Here is a 27,923-nt window from a genome sequence, read left to right on the forward strand (position 1 = left end):
TCCAAGAGAGAATCTAACCATTGGCACTTGACATTCTATTACAATGCCATTGCTGAATTCCCCATAAACAGCATCCTGGTGTGCCACTGTCAAGAAGCTGAACTGGACTACAATTGCAGCCTGAGGCTGAGGATTCTGTGGTGAGTAACACCTCCCAACACCTCAAAGCCTCTCTGCCATCTGTAAGGTACAAGTCAGAAGTGTGATAGAATAATCTCCACTTGAATGGATGATATCAGCGCTAACAACATTCAAGCAGCTTAATACCACCCAGGAGCCTGTCTGATCAGCATTTCACCAACTTCAACATTCACTCTCTCCATCAGCAATGTAAGGTAACAGCTGTATGTACCATCTGCAAGATGCATTGCAACAACTGACCGAGGCTCCTTCTAAACGAATAATCTCTACCATTACTGAAAGGAGAAAGGCAGCAGATACATGAGAAATCTTTGTCCCTCCAAAGCACACAAAATCCTGTTTTGGAACGGCCTCGTTGTTCCTTCATTGACACTAAAATCCTGAAAGTCTCAATCATAAACACTGAAACGAACATCGCCAGGACTCCAACAATTCAAGAGAGTGACTCATCACCAGCTGAAGGGGAGAATGTGCAAATTCCACACAGTCACCAAAGGATGGAATTTTAAGTGGGTGCCTGGCGCTGTGAGGCAGCAGTGCTAAACACTGTGCCATCTTGCCACCTCAAATCATAGAATCCCTACAATGTGGAAGCAATCATTCAGCTCATTGGGTCCAAGCCTCCAAAGAGCATCCCACCCTGACCATGTAATCCTATATTTCCTGTGGCTAATCCACTTAACCTGCACATCTTTAGACTGTGGGAGGAAATGAGAGCACCAGGAGGAAATCCATGCAGATATGGGTACACCATGCAAACTCGTTGCCTGAGGGAGGAATTAAACCCGAATCACTGGCACTGTGAAGCAGCAGTGCTAACCACTGAGCCACCTGCAGGGTTATGTAGATAAAAAGAGGGAATAGGATTGATTCAACAGTTCTACAGACAGCCAACATGGACTCAACAGGTCAAATGGCAGAATGACTAGAAATAGCAAGTTCTCAGAATCAACATCTCCTCTGATGATAGGGAAACCCACGTGACTCACAGAGATCGTTGTGTTTGGAACCTCTCAGCAGCATCATGGCTATGCAACCCAGAGAGAACATAGCACAGAGTAACTTACCTTGAAAAGCACGGGACAGAATCTGACTCCGTTTGTCCTCACAGTGAGCCACTATGACAGGAAACAGCAGATCCAGCAAGACAGAGGCCTGTGACAAAAGTAACACATATTACCACTTTCAGCATTTATATAAATGAGCATAACAGGTATAGTTAGTAAGTTTGCAAATGACACCAAAATTGGAGGTGTAGTAGACAGTGAAGAAGGTTACCTCCGAGTAAAACGGGATCTTGGGATATCTGGGCAATGGGCTGAGAAGGCAAATGAAATTTAATTTAGATACATGCGAGGTGCTGCATTTTGGGAAAGTGAATCTTAGCAGGACTTATACACTTAATGGTAAGGTCCTTAGTAGTGTTGCTGAACAAAGAAATCTTGGAGTGCAGGTTCATAGCTCCTTGAAAGTGGAGTCGCAGGTAGATAGGAAACACATAAAGGTGGATAAATCCCCAAAACCTGATCAGGTGTACCGTAGAACTCTGTGGGCAGCTAGGGGAGTGATTGCTGAGCCTCTTACTGAGATATCTGTATCATCGATAGTCACAGGTGAGGTGCCAGAAGACTGGAGGTTGGCTAACGTGGTGCCACTGTTTAAGAAAAGTGGTAAGGACAAGCCAGGGAACTAAATACCAGTGAGTCTGACATCGGTAGTGGGCAACTTGTAGGAGGGAATCCTGAGGGACAGGATGTACATGTATTTGGAAAGGCAAGGACTGATTAGGGATAGTCAACATGGCTTTGTGCGTGGGAAATCATGTCTCGCAAACTTGATTTTTTGAAGAAGGAACAAAGAGGATTGATGAGGGCAGAGTGGTAAATGTGATCTATATGGACTTCAGTAAAGTGTTTGACAAGGTTCCCAATGGGAGACTGGTTAGCGAGGTTAGATCTCATGGAATACAGGGAGAACTAGCCACTTGGATACAGGACTGGCTCAAAAGTGGAAGACAAAGGGTGGTGGTAGAGAGTTGTTTTTCAGACTGGAGGCCTGTAACCAGTGGAGTGCCACAAGGATCAGTGCTGGGTTCACTACTTTTCATCATTTATATAAATGATTTGGATGTGAGCATAAGAGGTATAGTTAGTAAGTTTGCAGATGACACCAAAATTGAAGGTGGACAGTGAAGAAGGTTACCTCAGATTACAACAGGATCTTGATCAGATGGGCAATGCACTGAGAAGTGGCGGATAGAGCTTTATTTAATTAAGTGCAAGGTGCTGTATTTTGGGAAAGCAAATCTTAGCAGGACTTATACACTTAATGGTAAGGTCCTAGGGAGTGTTGCTGAACAAAGAGACTTTGGAGTGCAGGTTCATAGCTCCTTGAAAGTGGAGTCACAGGTAGTAAGGATAGTGAAGAAGGCGTTTGGTATGCTTTGCTTTATTGCTCAGATCATTGAGTATAGGAGTTGAGAGGTCATGTTGCGGCTTTACAGGATGTTGGTTAGGCCACTTTTAGAATATTGTGTACAAATCTGGAAAGATGTGAAACTTGAATGGGTTCAGAAAAGGTTTGCAAGGATGTTGCGAGGGTTGGAGGGTTTGAGCTACAGGAAGAGGCTGAATCGGCTGGGGCTGTTTTCCCTGGAGCATCGGAGGCTGAGGGGTGACCTTATAGAGGTTTATAAAATCATGACGGGCATGGATAGGATAAATAGACATCTTTTCCTTAGGGTGGGAAGTCCAGAACTAGGGGGCATAGATTTAGGGTGAGAGGGGAAAGGTATAAAAGAGTCCTAAGGGACAGTTTTTTCACACAGTGAGTGGTACATGTATGGAATGAGCAGCCAGAGGAAGTGGTGGGGACTAGTACAATTGCAACATTTAAAAGGCATATGGACAGGTATATGAATAGGAAGGGTTTGGAGGGATATGGGCTGGCTGCTGGCAGGTGGGACTAGATTGAGTTTGGATATCTGGTCGGCTTGGATGAGTTGGACTGAAAGGTTTGTTTCCATGCTGTACATCTCTATGGCTCTACCTAATGATTCACAGAACAACATGGAGAGATTTAATTCAATAGCGTGAGGTGACCTAATCCCACCAACACAGGAAGATCAAATCCTGCCAACGAGGGGAGACTAAACCCTGCGGATGTGGGAAGCAAAACCCTGCGACACAAGGAAAACAGATTCCACTGCACACTTTTGTCTTCATAGTGAGTCACTATGACAAGAAACATCAAATTCAGCAAGTCAGACGCCTGTGACAAAGAACACCTATTAAACAGTGGTTCATAGAAAAACACAGGGAGAACAAATTACAGAGAGGTAAAATCCCACTGCAGAGGGAGACCAAATCCCACCAACATGGACAGACAAAAGGGGAAAGCCACCTCACCAACTCAGGGAGATTACACATTGCCATAATTGAGCAATGTGCTGGCAACACACTCCAATACATGGAGAGACCAGGCCCCACCAGCATGGACAGAAAATGATCCCACTGCAGGGTGAGAACAAACTCCACCAATATGGAGACACAAAATCCCATGACAGGGAAAACCAAATCCCGCCAATATGGAGAGACCAAACCCCATCAACACAGAGACATAAAATCCCACTGCACGGGGAAACCCACTGCACGCACATGGAGGCAACATCTCATCAACATGGGTAAGCCAAATCCCAACACCGAGAGACCAAACCTCATCAAGACGGATAAACTAAATCCCGCAAACACAGAGACCAAATCCCACCTACCCAGAGAGACAAAATCCTGCTAACACTAGAAGACTAAACTCTGTCAACACTGGCTGAATTTGAACTAGCAGAACCTGATAGGAATTCTTCCTCACTGAGTGGTGATCTGCCAGAAATGGAATGACATGAGGAGATACATGATGAGGAAAGTAAACATTGAGATTTATTCTGTTTTTGGCTGATGTGAATTTTTCAGTGATCTGAATTGCAATGACTTCGCATGTTCCTGCTCTCCTTCCATCCTAACCATGCTTAGCACTTTAAGTGAAGAGGCTATTTTTCACATCTTAGACAAAAGGGCTATTCTGCTGTAGGTACCTCTCAAACACAATGAACATCCAAAGATGTATGTTATAGTGGGGTTCCTGAGAACACTCAGGAGCATCATCCTTTCTTTTAATCTCAGAGGCAGATACAGATAGTTTATTGGGGTGCTCCATCTCAACTAATTCACCACAGGCCCTGATACCGCAGCCAGGCCTGACTACATAGTGCACTATCTTAATCTCAGTTAATGGTTAATCAGACTGTGCTGGGCTTTGTTAATCTCTTATTGTTTATTTTGCTTTTTATGGTAGTAACTACAAACTTCTGAGTTTTCTTGCTGGGTAATGAAGCCATGTCAATTAAGATGCAGTAACTGCTAAATCATTAAAGTTTCTTCAAGCAATAAATCTTTTCCACTGCACACTTCAGAGGTCTTAAATCAGCTGATAAAAATCAAACTGTTCAAAGCAAGAGACTCGTGTGGAGTATAGCAGTTCATCCAAGTTGTGTGTACACACACACATGCTGTAACCCAGCATGTATGGACAGCTCAAGCAAAAATAATTTCATTGAGTGTGTTGGAATTGTCACAACTGTATAATTATCATACTGTATAGTTTGTAAAGGAGGCTAATATTACTTTTAAGAATGAGCACAGAAACTTACAAAACGACACCCAAATGTCACATGACTACCTGGGTGGATTAAGTTAAAAATCACACAATATCAGGTTATAGTCCAACAGGTTTAATTGGAAGCACACTAGCTTTTGGAGCGACGCTCCTTCATCAGGTGATCCTTCATCAGGTGAAAGAGTGTCACTCCGAAAGCTAGTGTGCTTCCAATTAAACCTGTTGGACTATAACCTGGTATTGTGTGATTTTTAACTTTGTACACCCCAGTCCAACACTGGTATCTCCAAATCATGACTACTTTATGGATTAAGCTAGTATAGGGTCTAGACAGTATGTATTGCAGAAATAAACTCCAGCAGACCTCTCTGAACTTCAATGAGCTTTTGCAAGAGTAAACAGAAACTCACCGACAACGGCTTCCCTGGAGCTCCTCCTAGCTCACTGTCATCTCATAGTAAGAACAATTCAAACTGAGATAGTTTAAAGTCAATTACCTTGACAAAGGATGGATCTACTACTATGGAAGCATAATACAACAGCTTTGAGATTACTGACAATTATAAGACAAGCTGAGAGAACAATTCTGGCAAAGCTTCCCAGGCAGGAATCTCAGAGTACCCTCTGAGAAAGAGTTCTCAGCCAAAGGGTGCACCAAAGGTAAAAGGCTTTCAAAAATCAATTCAGGCTCAACTGAAGAATCCAGGCAATCTGCAGGTGCTGTCTCCATGGAATTAGCAATGATGTGGAGGTACCAGTGTTGGACTAGGTTGGACAAGGTCAAAAATCACATGACACCAGGTTATAGTCCAACAGGTTTCTTTGAAAACACTAGCCTCGCTCCCAGTGCTAGTGAGAGAGGGAGACCCGAGATGCAGAATTTATAAGTAAAACAAAATTCTACATTTTGCATATTAATCAGTCGGAACTTGCATCTCCATTCTAACGAATTAAAGATTTAACAGCCACTTAGGTAGTTCAATTCATTCGCATCAGTTGTATGACCTTTTGATCTTTTACTTATAAATTCTGTGCCTTAGGTCTCCCTCTCTCACTATACCTAAAGAAGGAGCCAAGCTCCGAAAGCTTGTGTTCTCAAGTAAACCTGTTTTGGAATGTAACCTGGTGACGTGTGATTTTTGAGCATAGAATTAGTGAAGAACAGGAAAGTTCATCTCTCTCTCTCCCGAAGCTTTCTCTACCAATTGTGTTCACTAGTGCAGGCAACCTCCACCTATTCAACCACTGTAGTCAGAGCCACTGTTGAAATCTGTGTTCAAATTTTCACAACCTTCACTTCTTAAAAAGAATCCTCAAGCAAGTAACAAGAGTGTAACGATAACAGACTAATCTTATCTTCATTCTCATAAGTATCTTTTATCCATATCTACCTTTACTCTTTGGATCTCTACTTTAACAAACAACCAATTTTAAGTTTGTTAGAGAAAAGGAGCAAGGTTATCTGCAAAGAAGGGTTTTGGATTGAGGTAAGGCAGTTTTATTAAAATAAGGCAGGATCTGGCCAAAGTAGACTGGGACAGCTACTTGAAGGTAAATCTGTAACAGATCATTGAAAAAGGCCCAACATCTTCCCTTCAGGAGCAACAAGCCCAAAGAACCATTAATTTATAGGAATACTCAGGACTGGATTAAAGGAAAAAAAGAGATGTATAACATGTACAAAGGGAGTAAAACAATGGAAGCCCAAGGCTTTGGGAGGGTACAAAGCGGTTCACCAGGATGTTGTCTCAAATGGAGTATATTAGCTACATGGAGAGCTTGGGCAAATGGATTATTTTCTTTCAAGTGTTGATAGCTGAGGGGTGACCTGATAGAAGTATTTAAAATTATGAGAGGTCAACAGTCAGAGTCTTTTTCCTCGGGTAAAATATCAAATACTATGGGGCAAAAGTTTAAAGTGAGAGGGGGACTCTTTAAAGGAGATATGTGAGGGAAGTTTTTTTATACAAAGGGTGGCACATATCTGGACTACACTGCTGGACATTGGAATCATACATGTTAGCAAAGTTTAAGAAGCACTTAAACAGACACATGAACAGGCAGGGAAAGAAGGATATAGACTTGTGCAGGCAGGTGGAATTAGTTTAGAATGGCATCAAGTTGATACAGACATGATGGATTGAAGGGCCTTTTCCTGTGCTGTACTGTTCTATGTTCTAGAACATTAGGTAGTTCAGAGGAACAGAGCGATGTTGGGGCGCTTAATCACAGACCCCTGAAGGGGGCAACACAGGTCAATAGGGTAGTCAAGAAAGCATACGGGACACTTGCCTTTGCCAGTTGTGGCACCGATTATAAAGGCAGGGAGGTTATTTTGGAACTGTAGAAGACTGTGGTTATCCCACAGCTGGAGTACTGTGTGCACTTCTGGTCCCCACACATAAGAAGGATGTGATTGCACTGGAGGGTGTGCAAAGGAGATTCACCAGGGATTGTGCATTTCAGCTACGAAGAGAGGCTGATTAAGCCCAGGTTGTTCTCTTCGGAGCAGGGAAGAATGAGAGGGGACCTGATAGAGATGTGTAGGATTATGAGGGGCATGGACACAGTGAATAGAAAGCAGCTGTTCTCCTTAGTTGAAAGGTCAATAGCAAGAAGGCATATTTTTAAAGGGAAAGGCAGGAGCTTTAAAGGAGATTTGAGAAAACTCTTTCTCATCCAGAGAGTGCTGGGGTTCTGGAATATACTGTCTGGGAAAGTAGTTGAGGCAGGAAACCTCACAACTTTTAAGACATACTTGGATGAGCACTTGGAAGGGTCATAATATTCATCAAGGCTATAAGCCCAGTGCCAGAAAGTGGGAGTAGCATAAGTAGTACTACATTTTTGGCAGTACAGATTTGATGGCTCAAAGGGTCTCTTCTTTATTGTAAAATCCTATGAACTGTATCACTTCTTACTTAGTAGCTTCAGTAATAAATTTGCAATAAATTATCTTGCTTAAAACTGAAGCATTACTGCTGTTATGTTATCATTGAAACACCTGAGAAACTAAAACCAGTTGTACAAATTCACAGTTTATGAACCATTGTGTGTACACAGCTGATGTAGCTCTGGCAGAACAGAGATCTGGATTGGAAGGACTGCTCTAGTGCAAAAATGCAAAGCTTTTGACCCTGCTGACTAAACTTGTAAAATTCTGTTTAAAGTGCAGTAAAACAGAAATTGCTGGAAAAGCTCAACAGGTCTGGCAGCACGTGTGCATAGAAATCATTTCAGGTCAGCTTCTGAGGAAGGGTCACTCAATCCAAAATGTTTAGTCTGATTTCTCTCCACAAATGCTGCCAGACTTGCTGCATGTTTCCACCAATTTATGTCTTGGTTTCTGATTTACAGCATCCGCGTTCTTTTGGTTTCTGTTTAAAGTGCCACTGTTTAATTCTTGCACATGATTAACTCTTGCTTGAGTTAATCATAGCATCATAGAGTTTTACAGTACAGCAGGAGACCATTCAACACATCATATCTGTACCGGCTCCCAAAAGACTTTCCCAGCCAGTCCCATTTTCTAGCCCCATCTCCACTGCCCTCTAAATTCATCACTTTCAAATATATATCCACCTTGCTTTTGAAACCTCTTTTGAATTGGACTCCACCGCTCTCCCAGGCAGTATATTCCAACTCTGAGTAAAAACATACCTCCTCATCTCAATCTTAGCTCTCCTGCTAGCAATCTTGAAATTGTGACCCCTAGTTACCAGTATACCAGCAATATATCCTGACAAACCTGTTCTTAGTATTGAACAAAAACAATATCTCAATAATATCTGCTCCAAGGAGGATAACTCTAATTTTCTAATCTTTCTATCTGCCTAAAATCCCTCATTCCTTAGTGTCATTCTCTCATTAGACTTTAAACAAGGTGCCCAGAACTGAAGACAATACTCCAAATGTGGTCTGACCAATGATTTATAGAGATGTAGCATCAGTTTCTTTATTTTATACTCTATTTATAAACCCATGGATCCTTATAAGTCTTCTTAACTGTTTCAACTTGCCTGGCCACCTTCAGATAATCATGCATGTGAACTCGGAAGTCTCTCTGCTCCTGTATTCCCCTCAAAGTTGCATCACTGAGCTTGTGTTTCTCTTTGTGTTTCTTCTAACAAAATGCATTATCTCATATTTTGTCCCTCTGAAGTCACTAAGTATCATCCTCACAATTCACTCATCATTCCACCTTGTGTAATCTACAAACTCAGAGATTTTTGCCCTCAACACCCACCTCTATATAAATCAGAAAAAAAGTCCATCATTGATCCCTGGAGAACATCACTTTCAACTCCTCTCCAATCTAAGAAATGCCCGAGTATATCTACCCTCTGTTTTCTATCTTTTAGCCAACTCTGTATCATTGCTGCCAAGGATCCATCAATTCCAAACCTTTCTAATTTGCCAACCAGCCTGCCATGTGGCATATATCAAATGACTTCTGCAAGTCCAAACAATACAAAATCCACCAGGACTAAGAGACTCCGCACAGCAAATCAGATCAAAGCTCTGCAGTCCTGCCCCTTTGTATTGTCAACAGTCTTGGACAATTAGTGTGGCACAGTTGCCTCACAGTGCCATGGACCCAAGTTCAATTCTACCCTCAGGTGACTGTGTGGAGTTTGCACATTCTCCCCGTGCCTGCGTGGGTTTCCTCCGGGTGCTCCAGTTTCCTCCCACAATCCAAAGATGTGCAGTGTTAGGTGAATTGGTTGTGCTAAATTGCCATAGTGTTCAGGGATGTTAGGGGGATAGTCAGGGGGACATGTAGAGTAAAGGGGAGTGGGTTTGGGTGGGATACTGTTTGGAAGGTTGGTATGGACTTGTTGGGCCGAAGGGCTGTTTCCATACTGTAGGGATTCTATGATCTATGAATTAAAGAACTAAAAGGAGGTGGAGGCTCTACAAATATCTGCATCATTGATTGAGATCAACGTGAGTACAAATGGCAAGGCGAAAACATTTGCATTCAGCCTAAGCCAGCAATGTTGAGTGAATGACCTGTCTCAGTCTCCTCCTGAGGTCCACAGCATCACAAGTGCCAGGATTCAGCCATTTCAATTCACTCCACATTGTATCAAAAAGCAGAAGGCTAAGGGCCCTAACAGCATTCGGGCAATAGTACTGAAGATTTGTGCTTCAGATCTGGCTGTGCCTAACCAAGATGTTCCAGTACAGCAATGACACTGAGTGACACAGCAATGACATAGCTGTACTGGAACATCTTGGCTTAGGCACATATTTTCCAAATATGGAAAATTGCCTCAGTGTGGTCTGTCCACAAACAGCAGGACAAATCCAACCCAGAGAATTACCATCTTATCAGTCTACTCTAACTATTAGCAAAGTGATGGATGCATGGATGGACACTCTCTGAGGCTCTGATTTGCTCCAGGGTCATTTGGCTCCTGACCTCATTATAGTCTTGTTCCAAATGTGTAAAAAAAAAGACCTAACTCCAGAATGGTGACAGGGACTGCCTTTGGTATGACTGCATTTTTACAAACTATGGCATCAAGAATCCTTACAAACATGAGATTGAAGGGAATTGGAGGAAACCTCCACTAGTTGGTGTCATACTGAACACACAGGAAGATGGCTGTAATTGTTGGAGGTGAATCATATCATTCTCGTTCGAAACACTGCACCTCCTCAATATAGTGTCCTAGGCCCAAACATCTTCAGCTGCTTCAATGACCCTCTCTCTATCATCAGGTGAAAAGTGCAGATATTTGCTGATGACTGCACAATGTTCTTTACCATTTTCAACTCCTCAGATACAGTTTGGGTTTATAAGCCACAAAACCTGGACAAGGTTCTGTCTCAGGCTTGAGCTGATATGTGACAAGAAACATCCACACTGCACAAGTGCCAGACCACAGCCATCTCCAACAAGTGAGAAAATAACCACTGCCCTTGAAATTTTCTACTGTATGCAGCTTCCACAGCTTAGCACATAAGGATCACAAAATCCCCACAGTGTGGAAGCAGGCCATTCAGTCCATCGAATCCACACCAACAGACCAGAGAGCATCCCAACCATACGCCCCCCTCATCCCTGTAACTCTGCATTTCCCGTGGCCAATTCACCTAACCTCCAAATTCCTGGACACAATGGGCAATTGAGCATAGCCAACCCACCTAACCTGCACATCATTGGTCAACAAGAGGAAACCAGAGAGCCTGGAGGAAACCCATGCAGAGACAGGGAGAATGTGCAAACTCCACACAAACAGTCGCCCAAGAAATTGAACCCTGGTCCCTGATACCGTGAGGCAGCAGTGTTTACTACTGAGCCATGATACTGCCCTGTAGTCTTGAATCTCGCCTCATTTTTAGATATGCGTGGTGGTGCTTCTGGCAAGTTCTCCATCAATCTTCATCAACTAAGGTCTGTTAGAGTCACAAAGATATACAGCACACAAACAGACCCTTCAGTCTAACATGCCATGCCGATCAGATAACCTAAACTAATCTGGTCCCATTTGCCAGTACTTGGCCCATATCCCTCCAAATCCTTCCCATTCACATACCTATCCAGGTCCCTTTTAAATGTTGTAATTGTACCAGCCTCCACCACTTCCTCTGGCAGCTCATTCCATATACACACCACCCTGTGTGTGAGAAAGGTGCCCCTTAGGTTGCTTTTAAATTTTTCTCCTCTCACCTTAATCCAATGCCCTCTAATTCTGGATTCCCCTACCCCAAGGAAAAGGCCTTGCCTATTTATCCTATCCATGCCCCTCATGATTATATAAACCTCTAGTAGGTTACCCCTCAGCCTCCAATGCTCGAGGGAAAACAGTCTCAGCTCATTCAGCCTCTCCCTATAGCTCAAAACCTCCAACCCTGGCAAATCCTTGCAGCTCAACAGGACATTGGTGAGGTCATTTTTAGAATACTGTATATAATTCTGGCCACCCTTGTAGAGGAAGCAAGTTACGCATGTTATACCAAAAAAGACCCTTCGGTCCAACTCATCCATGTGAAATACTTATTCCTATGCCATCATAATCCACGATAAAAATTTGTATATGTGAAATAATGGAAATCTTTCTACGTTACCCCACTTTGGAAGCCTGGTAGTTGGCAGACAAGCATCTCATTGTGATTGCAGCTCACCAGACCCCGACTGATCAGCAAATTTCCCAAGCCATCAGTTCGCTTTGCCATAACTGTGACCTTCAGCTCTCCGAGAGTCAAGCCATCAATCTCTTGGGGAACAAATAACAGACCAGATTACCAGATTACAAGGGCAGAAAGCTGGAAATGACTGGTACCAAATCAATAACAGTTGCTCATCCCATCAACCACCACATAAACACCCCAACTATTGTAAACTACATCAATCATACTCCCTCACAGCGTCAGTAACACTATCCCTGCAGATCCCATCGATAACTGTGCAACCTATCAATAACTTCTGCCACACTCACTATCTCACATCTTCAGTGACACACCCCCAGCCAATCTATAATTCCCCACTGTCCTTTGTTGACATAACACACCAAGGTCAGTCACATGCTGTCCTTTTATCAAGGATATTTTGAATACTACTTTTCATTTACAGTGGTCAATTCTGGTCTCCCTGCCATAGAATGGATGTTGTTATACTTGAGAGGGTGCAGAAAAGATTTACAAGGATATTGCCAAGATTGGAGGGTTTGAACTATAGGGAGAGGCTGAATAGGCTTGGAATCTTTTTTTCTCTGGAAGATTGGAGACTGAGGGGTGACCCTATAGAGGTTTATAAAATCACGCTGGGCATGGATAGCACGAATAGCCAAGATCTCTTTCTTAGGGTGATGGAGTCCAAAACTAGAGGGCATGTTAAGGTAAGAAACAAAAGCTATTAAAAGAACTTGAGGGGTAGGTTTTTGGTTGGTGCATGTATGGAAGAGAAAGTGGTGGAGGCTGGTACAATTACAACATTTAAAAGGCATCTGGATGTGTATATGAATCGGAGATTTAGAGAGTTATGGGCCAAATGCTGGCAAATGGGTCTAAGTCAGATTGGGATGGCTGGTCAGTGTGGACAAGTTGGACCAAGGGGGTTGTTTATGAATTGTATAACTCTATGACTCACAGAAGACTCTAGGACCAGAGGGCATAGTGTCAGAATAAAGGTGTGCCAACTTAAGACTGAGACAAGGAGTAATTTCTTCTCTAGAAGGGCTGAGTGCCTTTGGAACTCCCTGTCACAGACAACTGTGGAGCAATCCTCGTGAATGTTTAAGGCTGAGTAGGTAGACTCTTGATCAGGAGAGGCACCAAGAGTTATGGCAAAGCGCAGGAATGTGGACGTGATGAGTGTTCGATCAGCCATGATTCAATGAATGGTGGAGCAGGTTCAAAGGGCTGACCAATCTACTCCTGTTCCTATTTTTTACGGTCTGATGTGCTTTCTCTGCATAACTCTGCAATTTTTCTTCTACAAGTGTTGCTCTATCTTGCCTTCCAAAGTTATACCTCTTCAAACAAAGTCACCAATGCCTGAAAATGAGGCCAAAGTACAAAGAGTTAAAACTGGAAAATCAAGGTAAAAGAACCGCAGAAATGGGTGTGCAAGGTTACTCAAGCACCATCCGCATCTGGTTTCACTGTGTGAGGAAGTGGAATGATTACTGACCTTCTTGTGTCAATTGGACAGCATGGAGTGCTGCCACTGCCCCAAGCTGGGGCTGAGGGCTGCTGTTGATCAGCTTCACTAGTGCTGTACTGGCCAGTAGTCGAATGTCTGTGTGTAAACTCTGCAACAGCGAACAACATAGGGGTAAGAAATAGAGACAGCCTGCATTATTCCACCATCGCAACCACCCATCCCTCTAGCTTGCCCCTCAATCATGATACTTGGCCTCATTCACTCTTCTGATCCATTCAGGACACCAACATCACCAGTTTCCTAAAGCTCTTCTCAAAAGCGGATTCCTTCGTTGTGAAACCCGCAGGATCTTTTCAATGACTCATTCTCCACAAAAGCTCCATCGGCCCAAATCAGGTTCCTGTTCCTGGCAGGAAATAAGGGAAAAGTCTTCCAACTAACTCCTCATACATGCAATCAGCCTTTCCTCCTAATTTTGTAAATGTTCAGTGATCCTCCGAATTTTCCACCTCTATTCCAGAAGCTACTTTATGCAGATCCCCACTTTCCTGTGTCGCCTACATTCATATGAAGACTGATTCCTCCCTCCAACGTCTCTGAAAGATGGAAACCTGCAGCCGGCACACATTTCCTTCTCTTCCTGCTTTAAAACTCAAAGCTCAACTGCATGTCAGTGCTTTCTCTACATTATCTTACCAGCTTATGCTTGAGTAGCAGAAGGGGGTATTACCAGGAGAGCATATACCCAATCCCACTCTCACGTACTCTGATGGAATCAATCTTGTCCTGCTCCCCAGTATCACTCTGCCCTTCCCAATCCTGACTTCAGATTCTGTCTCCTTTTACTTGCTCACTCTAATTAAAGATTAGAGACACTTGTCGCTTTCATCCACTGAAACTTCTTAAGGAAAATATGACTCAATCTCTTTTATCAACTGAATCCTATCTCCATGTACACACCAACAACTAGACTAACAATCCAGAGGAATGAAAATGGTCTCCAGTCTTCTGAATGCAGAGCAATGCACTGGGATGTACTGCAAACACATTGGAACCTTGGCAGTGACTCACCTGGCTCATGATGACTTGGAACAGAAATCCCACAATCCTTTGCAGAGCTTCTTTTCCACACTCCCCCCTCCATACAATGGCTCCAACATTTTTGGGTACAGCCTGGAAGATCTGAAGACAGATCTAGGAAGCCAGAATGGGTCATCAGACACATATAAACAAAGACGCAAATGTTTCTGACAATATCTCAGCAAGCTTAGCTGTGTTTATTCTGACTAATTTCTGCCCTTAGAAACTATTACACTGCTATCCTTCAATTGCATTAGACTTGTTCAAAAAATATCTAAAAGTACACTCCAAAATATTTCAAATTGGACATCATGAAAAACACAATAAAATATAACTTTTCTCCATTAAGCACAATGAATACCTCAATTCAATTGAAATCCCTGCTATGTTTAATACGTACATTCAGTGACAAGCATTCAATGGAGTTTGATAAGTTATTAACTCCTTGGACAGCAATCTTTCCTCATTGCACATCCTTAGTGGCTGTCCCCTCAGTATGCAGTGCTGGATCTTGGAATGGGCTTTTGTGCAACACTTGCTTGAGGACAACTCTTTGTGCTGGAAGGCCAGCCAGTTTCAGGGACACCAAACTGCATCTTTCACCAAGGTGATAACCCTCCAGGTACAGCTGATATTTTTTCTGGTCTGTGTCCCCGTGAACAACCTGGAGAACATGTTTCTGCATCATAAGGCTGCTCAGGATGAACTCAACAAAACCAGTGCACTTATCTCCAGACCTTCTTAGCAAAGGCACTTTCCAGAATGACCTAGTTCTGGAAGTATCTCCAATAGGAAACAAAAATATTTAATATCAAGACCATTGAAGATCTTACACACTACAATTAAATCATACCCCACTCTTCTAAACCCCAGTGAAAACAAGTTCAGCTGGTCCAATTCGTTGAAAAACTAAGTCAACCCACTCATTCCAGGTATTAACCTAGTAAACCTCCTCTGAACTTCTCCAATGCATTTACATCTGTATTTAAATAAAGAGACCAAACTGTACACAGTGTAGAAAATAGTTGTTTAAGATTGTTTCATGAGAGTAATACATCCATTTGGATAGACCATTGGTTAAAGGACAGTTCCTTTACTCAGAGACTAGTAGGGGATTGGAACACACTATCTGCAAAGTAGGAGACTCGCCAACTTTAAAGGAATTTAAATGGTCATTGGTGAAACATATGGATGAAAATGGAATAGTGTAGGATAGATAGGCTTCAGATCGGTTCCACAGGTTGGCACAAAGTTGAGGGCTGAAGGGCCTGTACTGTGCTGTAATGTTCTATGTTCTATGTGGTCTCATCAATGCCTTGTACAATTTGAGCATAACATCTTTACCTTTATGCACAATTTCTCTTTCAATAAAGGATAGCACTCATAATTATTTGCTGAACATTCAGACGAACTTGTTGTAATTCCTGGAGTGAACACCTAGATCCTTCTACACCTAGGAATTCTGCAGTTGTTCTCTGCTTTTTAATTATTCCTGCCAAAGTGAACAAAAGACATGATCCACTACTACTAGTATCCTTACATACAGATAAAGGAGGACACCACTTCTACTGGGACAACACATCCATCCTAGGACAGGCTAAACAGACACGCACAGGAATTCCTAGAGGTCTGGCATTCAAACCGGAACTCCATCAATAACCACATCGATTTGGATTCCATTTACCAACATCTGAGAAAAAGAACCAGAAATGATATTCCTCACCTTAACAAACCGAGATACATAAATAGAAAGCGGGACATAACACCAGTGCATCACTGGAGGCTCACTGATGATGTTACCTAGCGTGGTAATGAAACCAACCTTCCAGCTCAGTGAGCAAACTTACAATCTGAACCTCAACCTGAGTGACAAATCTTCTCAAAAATTGCAAACTTCACTTTTGTCCACTCACTCAATCTCATCTTGGAAGGTACACTCTTGGGGTTAAAAATTATATTTGGACATGACAATGAGCAACTGAAGGAAAGTGGAAAAATAAATGAAATAACTCTGCTGTAAAAAAAAACAAACTATTTTGGCTGGGAGGTATCCATGACTATCTGAAGGAACCATTCTTTTATGCAGTTAACACAGAGTCACTTGGAGATTTTTTCAACTGATGATCTGCACAATGGAGTGTCTGGAAAAGTACTGAAATTACTATAAAATGACAATACAGCATGAACCAGAACAGTCCCATTCGTTGAACTTTCAACATCAGACTGTGTTCATGGGACCGGGGCCATGGACTTTCCCTGTAGGACTGGGGTTATATAGACCAATGCCACAGAATCGGAGATAGAACTCCAAGTGCCAGCCATTCAAAGTTACTGCATGAAGACAAGGCAGTGAGACTCATTAGTTTGTACATGGACCATCTATCAACCCCTCAGAAAACAAACAGGAAATGACATCACCACAAACCCCATCCAGGAGAAAGATATAAATAGAAAGCAGGAGACAACAGCTTCGCTTCACTTGGAGGTCCCCACTGATGATGTTACCGAGCCAGGTCTGGATATCAAACCTACAGCTCAGTGAGCAAACCTACACCCTAAACCTCAACCTGAGCTACAAATCTTCACAAACCTTGCAAAAATGTATAAAGTAGTTTAAGGTAATAGATTATCTCATTAGTTGATGGATATATTAGGTAGAGTTAGCTACTCAATTAGCTACATATTGACATGCATGTGTGTCCTTGCAAACATTTTGAGCAATTTAAAGATCCCATGAGGTCCTTTAAGTCTAACAATACAGAAGAAATGTCAAATGAGGTTTTCTGGTAAAGCTTAAGAATAAGACAAATAGACAGAGGCAATAGAGAAGCAAATATGTCGACAATTCACTGAAGTATGCAAAAAAAGCAACAGGGTAATTATGTTAGGGGGTTTCAACTACCCCGGTATATATTGGGATAATCATGGTATAAACGGTTTAGAGGACTCAGACTTTTTGAACTATATTGAGGAGAACTTTTCATAAAGACATGTGTATGGTCCTACAAGGGATGTTGCAGCGCTGGACCTACTTCTGGGAATAAGCCAGACAGATGAATCAGATGATGATAATCTGTGAAGCTCTTGAGCAGTTTGATATAGAAATCCATGGATCCAAATGAGTTGTATTCCAGGCTGCTGTGGGAGACGAAGGAGGAAACTATCGAATCCCTGACCCAAAGTTTTATTTCCTCTTTGGCCACAGGGGAGGTGCCAGAGGACTGGAGGACAGCAAATATGTTCCCATGTTTCAAGAAGGGTGATAGAGATAGACCAGGGAACTACAGATCAATGAATCTCACATCAGTGGTTGGGAAACCTTTTGGAGAAAATTCTGAAGAAAATTAATTCCTATTTAGAGAGGCTAGGTTTTATCAGAGATAATTAGCACGGCAGAGGGAGGTCATGCATAGCAAATTTGGTTAAACTTCTATAGGAAGTGACCAGATATGTAAATGAGCATAGTGCAGATGATGTTGGTTCTATGGATTTCAATAAAGCCTTTGACAAGATCCCGCATGGAAAATTGATGAAGAACACAAAAGCACATGGGATTCAGGGTACGTTAGCAAGTTGGATCCAAGTTGAGACAGAGTGTGATGTCTGAAGGCTGTTTATGTGACTGGAGGCTGGTATCCAGTGACAGACAACAGGAATGCCCTCTTGAAAGTGTCAATTGAACCCACCTCCTCCGCATTTCCAGACAGTACATTCCTGATCGTAACTACTTGCTGTAGGAGAAAATTCATTCTCAATGACATTTTATCTCTTTGCCAGTCACTTTAAATCTGCATCCATTCATTCTTGATCCTATGGCCAAAGGGAATAGTTTCTTCCTATTCCTCTGTCCAGACCTTTCATGATTTTGAAAACATTAATCAAATCTCATCTTAGCCTTCTATTCTCCAAGAAAACAGTCCCAACGTCTCCAATCCAGCTTCATAATTGATGCTTCTCATGGCGGAAACATTCTCATAAAGCGCTTTTGTACTCTCTCCAATGGATCCACTTTTGTGATATAAATAATGAACTTGGATGAAAACATAGATTGATGGGTTAGTAAGTTCACAGAGGATACAAAGTTTGGTGAAGTTGTGAATAGTGTCGAAGTTTGTCAAAGGATACAGCAAGATATAGATCAGTTGCAGATATGGGCAGTGAAATGGTAGATGGAGTTTAATCCAGGTAAGTTTGAAGTCTTGCACTTTGGAAGATCAAATGTTAAGGAAAAGTATACAGTTAATGGCAGGACCCTGAACAGCATTGATTCACAGAGGGATCTTGGGGTTCAAGTCCATATCGCCCTGAATGTCACCATGCAAATAGATAGGGTGGGAAAGAACACAGAAAATAACATCCAGTACAGACCCTTTGGCCCTCGATGTTGCACCGATCAGTCATACCAACCTGAAGCCCATTTAACCTACACTATTCCATGTACGTCCATATGCTTGTCCAATGACGACTTAAATGTACTTAAAGTTGGTGAATCTACTACCGTTGCAGGCAAAGCATTCCATACCCTTACTGCTCTCTGATTAAAGAAACTACCTCTGACATCTGTCCTATATCTATCACCCATCAATTTAAAACTATGCCCCCTCGTGCTCACCTTCACCATACTTGGAAAAAGGCTCTCCCTGTCCACCCTATCTAACCCTCTGATGATCTTATATGTCTCTTTTAAATCACCTCTCAACCTTCTTCTCTCCAACGAAAACAGCCTCAAGTCCCTCAGCCTTTCCTCGTAAGACCTTCCCTCCATACCAGGCAACATCCTAGTAAATCTCCTCTGCACCTTTTCCAAAGCTTCCACATCCTTCTTACAATGCGGTGACCAGAACTGTACACAATACTCCAAGTGCAGCTGCACGAGAGTTTTGTACAGCTGTAGCATTTCCTCATGGTTCCGGAACTTGATCCCTCTATTAATAAAAGCTAAAACATTGTATGCCTTCTTAACAACCTTGTCAACCTGGGTGGCAACTTTCAAGGATCTGTGTATCTGGATACCAAGATCTCTCTGCTCATCTGCACTCCCAAGAATCTTACCATTAGCCCAGTACTTTGCATTCCAGTTACACCAACCAAAGTGAACCACCTCACACTTGTCCACACTAAACTCCATTTGCCACCTCTCAGCCCAGCTCTGCAGCTTATCTATGTCTCTCTGTAACCTACAACATCCTTCGTCACTATCCACAACTCCACCGACCTTAGTGTCGTCTGCAAATTTACTAACCCACCCTTCTACGCCCTCATCCAGGTCGTTTATAAAAATGACGAACAGCAGTGGGCTCAACACTGACCCTTGCGGTACACCACGAGTAACTGGACTCCAGGATAAACATTTCCCATCAACCACTACCCTCTGTGTTCTTTCAGAAGTCAATTACTAATCCAAACTGTTATATCTCCCACAATCCCATTCTTCCGCATTTTGTACAATAGCCTACTGTGGGGAACCTTATTGAACGCCTTGCTGAAATCCATATACACCACATCAACCGGTTTACTCTCATCTACTTGTTTGGTCACCTTCTCAAAGAACTCAATAAGTTTTGTGAGGCATGACCTACCCTTCACAAAACCGTGCTGACCATCCAGAATCAAATTATTATTTTCTAGATGATTATAAATCCTATGTCTCATAACCTTTTCCAACACTTTACCAACAACTGAAGTAAGGCTCACTGGTCTATATTTACCAGGGTTGTCTCTACTCCCCTTCTTGAACAAAGGAACCACATGTGCTATCCTCTAGTCTTCTGGCACTATTCCTGTAGACAATAACGATTTAAAGATCAATGCCAAAGGCTCGGCAATCTCCTCCCTGGCTTCCCAGAAGATCCTAGGATAAATCCCATCCGGCCCAGGGGACTTATCTATTTTCACACTCTGCAGGATTTCTAATAACTCTTCCTTGTGAACCTCACTCCTACCTAGTCCAGGAGCCTGTATCTCAATTTTATCCTCTACAACGTTGTCGTTTTCTAGAGGGAATACTGTCGAAAAATATTCATTAAGTCCTTCCCCATCTCCTCTGACTCCACACACAACTTCCCACTACTATCCTTGATTGGCCCTAATCTTACTCTCGTCATTCTTTTATTCCTTAAATACCTATTGAAAGCCTTAGGGTTTACCCTGATCCTATCTGCCAACAACTTCTCATGTCTCCGCCTGGCTCTTCTGAGCTCTCTCTGTAGGTCTTTCCTGGCTACCTTGTAACCCTCAAGCACCCTAACTGAGCTTTCACATCTCATCCTAACAGAAGCCTTCTTCTTCCTCTTGACCAGAGACTCCATTTCCTTCGTAAACCACAGCTCCCGTGCCCAACAGCTTCCTCCCTGCCTGACAGGTACGTATTTATCTAGGACACACAGGAGCTTTTCCTTGAATAAGCTCCACATTTCTAATGTGCCCATCCCTGCAGTTTCGTTCCCCATCCTATGCTTTCTAAAAGTTGCCTAATTGCATCCTAATTGCCTTTCCCCCAGCTGTAACTCTTGCCCAGTGGCATATGCCTATCCCTTTCTATCACTAAAGTAAACATAACAGAATTGTGATCGTTATCACCAAAGTGCTCACCTACTTCCAAGTCTAACCCAGTACCAAATCTAATGTCGCTTCACCCCTTATGTCAGGAAGCCCTCCTGCACACACTGGACAAAAACTGACCCTTCTATACTCATACTATAGTGTTCCCAGTCAATATTTGGAAAGTTGAAGTCCCCCATGACAACTACCCTGTCTCTCTCACTCGTATTGAGAATCATCTTTTCTATCCCTTCCTCTACATCTTTGGACCTATTCGGAAACTTATAGAAAACTCCTAACAGGGTGAGCTCTCCTTTCCTGTTTCTAACCTCAGCCCATACTACCTCAGTTGATGAGTCCCCAAACATCCTTTCTGCCACTATAATATTGTCCTTGACCAACAATGCCACATTCCTCCCCCCCCCCCCTCCTCTCTTTTACCATCTTCTCTGTTCTTACTGAAACATCTAAACCCCTGGAACCTGCAACAACCATTCCTGTCCCTGCTCCATCCATGTCTCCGAAATGGCCACAACATCGAAGTCCCAGGTACCAACCCATGCTGCAAGTTCACCCACCTGATTCCGAATGCTCCTGGCGTTGAAGTAGACACACTTCAAACCAACTTCTTGCTTGCCGGTGCCATCTTGCGTCCCTGAAACTTGATTTCGGACCACCCTACTCTCAAACTGTTCTACACTCAAACGACAGTTTTGGTTCCCATCCCCCTGCTGGATTAGTTTAAACCCACCCCAATAGCCTGAGCGAATTCCGCGAACCCCCCCCCCCCCCGCACCCCAGGATATTGGTACCCTCTTGGTTCAGATGAAGACCATCCTGCTTGTAGAGGTCCCACCTACCCCAGAAAGACCCCAATTATCCAAGAATCCAAAACCCTCCCTCTAGCACCATGCCTGTAGCCACGTGTTCAACTCCTCTCTCTCCCTATTCCTCGCCTCACTAGCACGTGGCACGGGCAACAAACGAGAGATAACAACTCTGTTCATCCTAGCTCTAAGCTGCCATCTTAGCTCCCTGAATTTCTGCCTTAAATCCCCATCTCTCTTCCTATCTATGTTGTTGGTGTCTATGTGGACCACAACTTGGGGCTGCTCCCCCTCACCCTTAAGAATCCCAAAAACACGATCAGAGACATCACGAACCCTGGCACCTAGGAGGCAACATACCAACCATGAGTCTCTCTCATCCCTACAGAACCTCCTATCTGTCCCCCTAACCATGGAGTCCCCAATGACTACTGCTCTGCTCCTCTTTCCCCTTCCCTTCTGAGCAGCAGGGACAGACTCTGTGCCAGAGTCCAGTGCCCCACTATGGCATATTTGCCTTTACTGGTCAGGGAAGTGAGTACAAGAGTCAGGATGTCATGTTGCAGCTTTATAAGACTTTAGTTAGGCCACGCTGAGCAGATTGTGCTTAATTCTGGTTGCCGCATTACAGAAAGGATGTGGAGGCTTTGGACAGAGTGCAGTAGAGGTTTATCAGGATGCTCCTGGATTAGAGGGTATGAGTTATAAGAAGAGGCTAGAAAAACTTAGGTTGCTTTCTCTAGAGTGGCGGAGGCTGAAGGGAGTCTATAAAATTATGAGATGCATAGATAGGGTTGACAGTCAGAATCATTGTGGGTATGTTGTAACTATACCCACATCCACCACCTCCCCAGGAAGTTCATTTCATATAAGAACCACTGCATGTGTAAAAGAATTGCCCCTCATATCTTTTTTAAATCTCTCTCTCCTCACCTTAAAAAATATACCCCTTGTCTTGAAAATTCACACCCTAGGGAAAAGACACCTCCCACTGCCTTAACTATACCCCTCATTATTTTATAAACCTCTATAAGGTCACCCCTCAACACCCTACGCTCCAGTGAAAAACATCCCAGCCTATCCAGCCTCTCTTTATAACTGAAATCCTCTATTTCCAGCAAAACCTTGGTAAAACTCTTGTGAACCTTCTCCAGCTTAGTAATATCCTTCTACTAATAGGGCACCCAGAAATGGACACAGTATTCCAGAAGAGGCCTCTCCGACGTCCTGTACAACCTCAACATAACCTCCAAATTCCTGTACTCAAAGATCGGAGCAATGAAGGCAAGCATGCTAAATGCCTTCTTAACCACCCTGTCTAGATATGATGCAAACTTCAAAGAATTCTGTACCTGAACTCCTACGTTTCTCTGTTTTACAACATTACCCAAGGCCCTACTTTTAAGTGTATAAGTCCCACTCTTGTTTGTTTTACCATAATGCAATAGCTCACATTTATCCAAATTAAACTGCCATCCTTCAGCTGATTGGCCCAATTAATCAAGATCTATTTGCAATCTTAGATAACCTACTACACTGTCCACTGTACCCCCAACTTTGGTGCCATCCACCACCTTAGTAACCATGCCTTCTATATTCTCATCTAATCCTTTATGTAAATGACAAACCAAAATGAAACTCAGCACCAATTCCCATGGAACACTGCTGGTGACAGGCCTCCAGTCTGAAAAACAACCATCCATCATCACTCTCAGTCTCCTGCCATTATACCAAGTTTGTAACCAACTGGCAAGCTCACTCTGAATCCTCTGGGATCTAACTTTACGAATTAGGCTACGATGAGGAACCTTGGCAAAGGTTTTACTAAGGTCCAAGTAAACAATCTGTGTTGCTCTGCCCTGATCAATCTTCTTGGTTATTTCCTCAAAAAACTCAATCAAGTTTGTGAGAAACAATTTCCCTCAAAGAAAACTATGCTGACTATCCCTAGTCATTCCTTGCCTCTCCAAATGCATATAAATCCTATCTTTCAAAATCACCTCCAACAACATACCAACTACCAAAGTCAGACTCACAGCTCTATAATTCCCAGGTTCCTCCTTACAACCGTTCTTAATCAAAGGCACACTCTCCAGTCATCCAGCACCTGTAGTTATAGTTGATATAGATATTTCTGCAATTTTCTTCCTGACATCCCACAATGTCCTGGGATATACTAGATTAAGTCCTAGAGATTTATCTGCCTTTATATTTTCTAAGACCTCCAGCACTTCCTCTTCTGTAATGTGAACAATTTTCAAAATGTCATTATTTATTTTCCTGAGTTCTCTATTCTCCATTCTTTCTCCACAGTAAAAACTGACACAAAATATTCATTTATTATCTCTCCCATCTCCTGACGAGATGACATAAAGATGACCACTTTGAACTTCAAGAGGTCCTACTCTCTCCCTAGTTGCACTCTAGCTCTAATGTACTTGTTGAACCTCTTTTGATTAACCTTAGTCTTAGGCTATGTAATATCCTCTCTTTGCCTTCCTGATTTCCCTCTTAAGAATGCCCTATACTCTTTACATTGTTCAAATGATTCATTTGAATCCAACTTTCTAAATCTAACATACGATTTTTTTTTATTTTTGACTAAAACCTCAATATCTTTATTTATCCGTTATGCTTTAATCATACCAGCCTGTCTTTCACTTTAATAGGAACATAATGACCGTGAGCTCTTGTTATCACACTCCTGAAATCCTCCCATTTATCAGACATTCTTTTACCTGTGAATAATCTACTCCAATCAACTTTTGAAAGCTCTTGTCTCATGCCATTAAAATTTGCTTATTCCAATTAAAAACTTTAATTTTTATGTAAGGCTTATCCTTTATCATAACTATTTTAAACCAAAGAGAGTTATGATCACTAGACTCAAAGTATTTCCCTTCATTCACTTGCCTTGTCTTATTACTCAAGGTAAGGTTTGTTCCTTCGCTAGGAGGAATATTTATATATTGATAAAGAAACTTTTTTTGAATGCATTTAACAAATTCTTCACCATCCAAACCTTTAACACCATGGGAGTCCCAGTCAATGTTTGAAAAATTAAAATCATCCACTATCTGTGGCTCAGAAGGGAAGGGGACAGAATAGGAGAGCGATAGTGATAGGAGATTCAATGGTGACAGGAACAGACAGGAGATTCTGTGGTCATGAGCGAGACTCCACGATGGTGTGTAGCCTCCCGGGTGTTAGGGTCAGGAATGTCTCAGATTGAGTCTACAGGATTCTTAAGGGGGAGGGAGAGCAGCCAAAAGTCGAGCTACACATCAGTAGCAAGGCATACCTAGGAAAAGGAGGAGGACCTGAAAAGAAAATAGAGGGAGTTAGGTTGGAAACTAAAAGGCAGGAAGAGCAGAGTAGCAATCTCAGGATTGCTACCAGTGCAACGGACTGGTGAAGCTAGGAACAGAGAGCGAGTGCAGCTGAACACATGGCTGCAAGGCTTGTGTAGGAGGAGTGGCTTCAGATACCTGCTGGGATACCTGCTGGGGAACGTGGGACCTGTACAAAAAGGATGGGTTGCACTTTAAGTGCAGTGGGCAGGAGGTTTGCCAGAGCTCTTCAGGAGGGTTAAAACCAGTTTGGCAGGGGGTTGGGGATCAGAGCTGCAGATCTGAGGATGGGGTAGCTAGTATACAGCCAGATACGGCATGCAGAGAATCTATGAAAAGGCATAGGCAGTTGACAGGGCAAAGTTGCAGTCAATATGATGGGTTGAAATGTGTCTATTTCAACACCAAAACAAGTGTCAAGAATAAGGGTGATGAACTTAGAGCATGGATCAGTATTGGAACTATGATGCTGTGGCAATTACAAGAGACTTAGATATCACAGGGGCAGGAATGGTTGTTGGATGTATCAGGGTTCAGATGTTTCAAGAGACATGGTGTGGAGGGAGTTAAAAGAGGAGGAGGAGTGGCATTGCTCTTCAAGGATAGTGTCACAGCTGCCGAAAAGGAGGTCATTGAGGAGGGCTTGTCTACTGAGTCAGTACGGATGGAAGTCAGAAACAGGAAATGAGCAGTCACTTCTACAAACCCCTCAATGGCAACAGAGACATAGAAGAGCAGACTGGAAGGCAGATTTTGAAAAGGTGCAGAAGGAACAGGGCTGTTGTCATGGGTGACTTCAAATTTCCTAACATTGACTGGAACCTCCTCAGTTCAAATAATTTGGATGGAACAGTTTTTATCAGGTGTATCCAGGAAGGATTCCTGACTCAATGTGTAGATAGGCCGACTAGAGGGGAGGTCATATTGGATTTGGTGCTTGGCATTGGACCAGGCCAGGTGTCAGATCTCCCGGTGGGAGGGCATTTTGGTGATAGTGATCACAGCTTCCTAACTTTTACTATAGTCATGGAGAAGGATAGAAGCAGACAGTATGGAAAAGTATTTAATTGGGGGAGGGTGAATTACAATGTTATTAGGCAGGAACTGGGTTGTTTAGAAGCACTTGCTGATAGTACTGGAGAGGTTTGTCCCACAGAGGCAAGGAAGGGATGGTAGGTTGAAGGAACCTTTGGTGACAAAAGAGGTGGAACATATAGTCAAGAGGGAGAAGGAAGCTTACATAAGGTTGAGGAGGCAAGGATCAGACAGGGCTCTAGAGGGTTACAAAGTAACCAGGCAGGAACTGAAGAATGGAATTAGAAGAGCAAGAAGGGGGGCATGAAAAAGCTTTAGTGGGTAGGATTAAGGAAAACCCTAAGGCATTCTACACATATGTGAAGAACAAGAGAATAGCCAGAGTGCGGGTAGGGCCGATCAGAGATAGTGGAGGGAACTTGTGCCTGGAGTCAGAGGAGGTCCTTAATGAATTCCTTGTTTCGGTATTCACCAGTGAGAGAAACCTTATTGTTTATGAGGACAGCATGAAACAGGCTGATACGCTTGAACAGGATGATGGTAACAAGGAAGATGTGCTGAAAACTTTGAAACACATAAGGATAGGTAAGCCCCCTGGACCAGATGGGATATAGAGTAAAAAGTGAGGTCTGCAGATGCTGGAGATCAGAGCTGAAAATGTGTTGCTGGTTAAAGCACAGCAGGTTAGGCAGCATTCAAGGAACAGGAAATTCGACGTTTCGGGCCAGAGCCCTTCATCAGGATTTCCTGATGAAGGGCTCTGGCCCGAAACGTCGAATTTCCTGTTCCTTGAATGCTGCCTAACCTGCTGTGCTTTAACCAGCAACACATTTTCAGCCCAGATGGGATATAACCAAGGTTACTGCAAGAAGCGAGGGAAGAGACTGCTGCATCTTTGGTGATGATCTTTGTGTCCTCACTAGGCAGTTAGAGTGTGTGGTGCTGGGCTTCCTGATGAAGGGCTTTTACCCAAAATGTCGATTCTCTTGCTCTTCCGATGTTGCCTGCTCTGTTGTGCTTTTCCAGCACTACACTCTTTGCATCATCACTGTCCATTGGAGTAGCACCAGATGATTGGAGGATGGCAAATGTTATTTTCTTGACCAAGAAAGGGAATAGGAATAATCTTAGGAATTACAGGCCAGTCAGTCTTACGTCTATGGTGGAAAAATTATTGGAGAGGATTCTGAGAGATAGAACTTATGATTATTTGGTAAACCATAGTTTGATTAGAGATAGTCAGCATGGCTTTGAGAGGGGCAAATCATGCCTCACAAGCCTTACTGAATTCGTTGAGGATATGACAAAAAACATTGATGAAGGTGGAGCAACGGATGTGGTGTATTTGGATTTTAGTAAGGTTCCCCATGGTAGGCTCATTCAGAAAGTAAGTAGGCATGGGATACAGGGAAATGTGGCTGTCTGGATACAGAATTGGCTGGCCCATAAGAAAATAGAGGATGGTAGTACATGATAAGTGTTCAGCCTGGAGCTCGGTGATCAGTGATGTTCCGCAGGCATCTGTTCTGGGACCTTTGCTCTTTGTGATTTTTATGAATGATTTGGATGAGGAAGTAGAAGGGTGGGTTAGTAAGTTTGCCCATGACACCAAAGTGGAGTGGTGGAGAGGGTGGAAGGCTGTTATAAGTTGCAGTGGGGCATTGACAG

At 42.9% G+C, this 27,923-nt stretch overlaps 1 protein-coding gene across 1 annotated transcript in view; it reads right to left on the minus strand.

Annotated features, from left to right (window-relative positions):
- The window catches only part of si:ch211-225b11.4 (tRNA (32-2'-O)-methyltransferase regulator THADA), a 308,818-nt gene that overhangs the window by 253,000 nt on the left and 27,895 nt on the right, over positions 1-27,923 (minus strand). The window contains exons 5-8 of the mRNA XM_060843883.1: positions 14,495-14,617; positions 13,451-13,571; positions 11,887-12,035; positions 1,209-1,296 (exon numbers count right to left, since the gene is read on the minus strand). Coding sequence (XP_060699866.1) covers positions 1,209-1,296; positions 11,887-12,035; positions 13,451-13,571; positions 14,495-14,617 — 481 coding nt within the window. The remainder of the gene's footprint in view (positions 1-1,208; positions 1,297-11,886; positions 12,036-13,450; positions 13,572-14,494; positions 14,618-27,923) is intronic.

Source organism: Hemiscyllium ocellatum, chromosome 24 (assembly GCF_020745735.1).
Source record: "Hemiscyllium ocellatum isolate sHemOce1 chromosome 24, sHemOce1.pat.X.cur, whole genome shotgun sequence".
In the NCBI taxonomy this organism is placed as follows: domain Eukaryota; kingdom Metazoa; phylum Chordata; class Chondrichthyes; order Orectolobiformes; family Hemiscylliidae; genus Hemiscyllium; species Hemiscyllium ocellatum.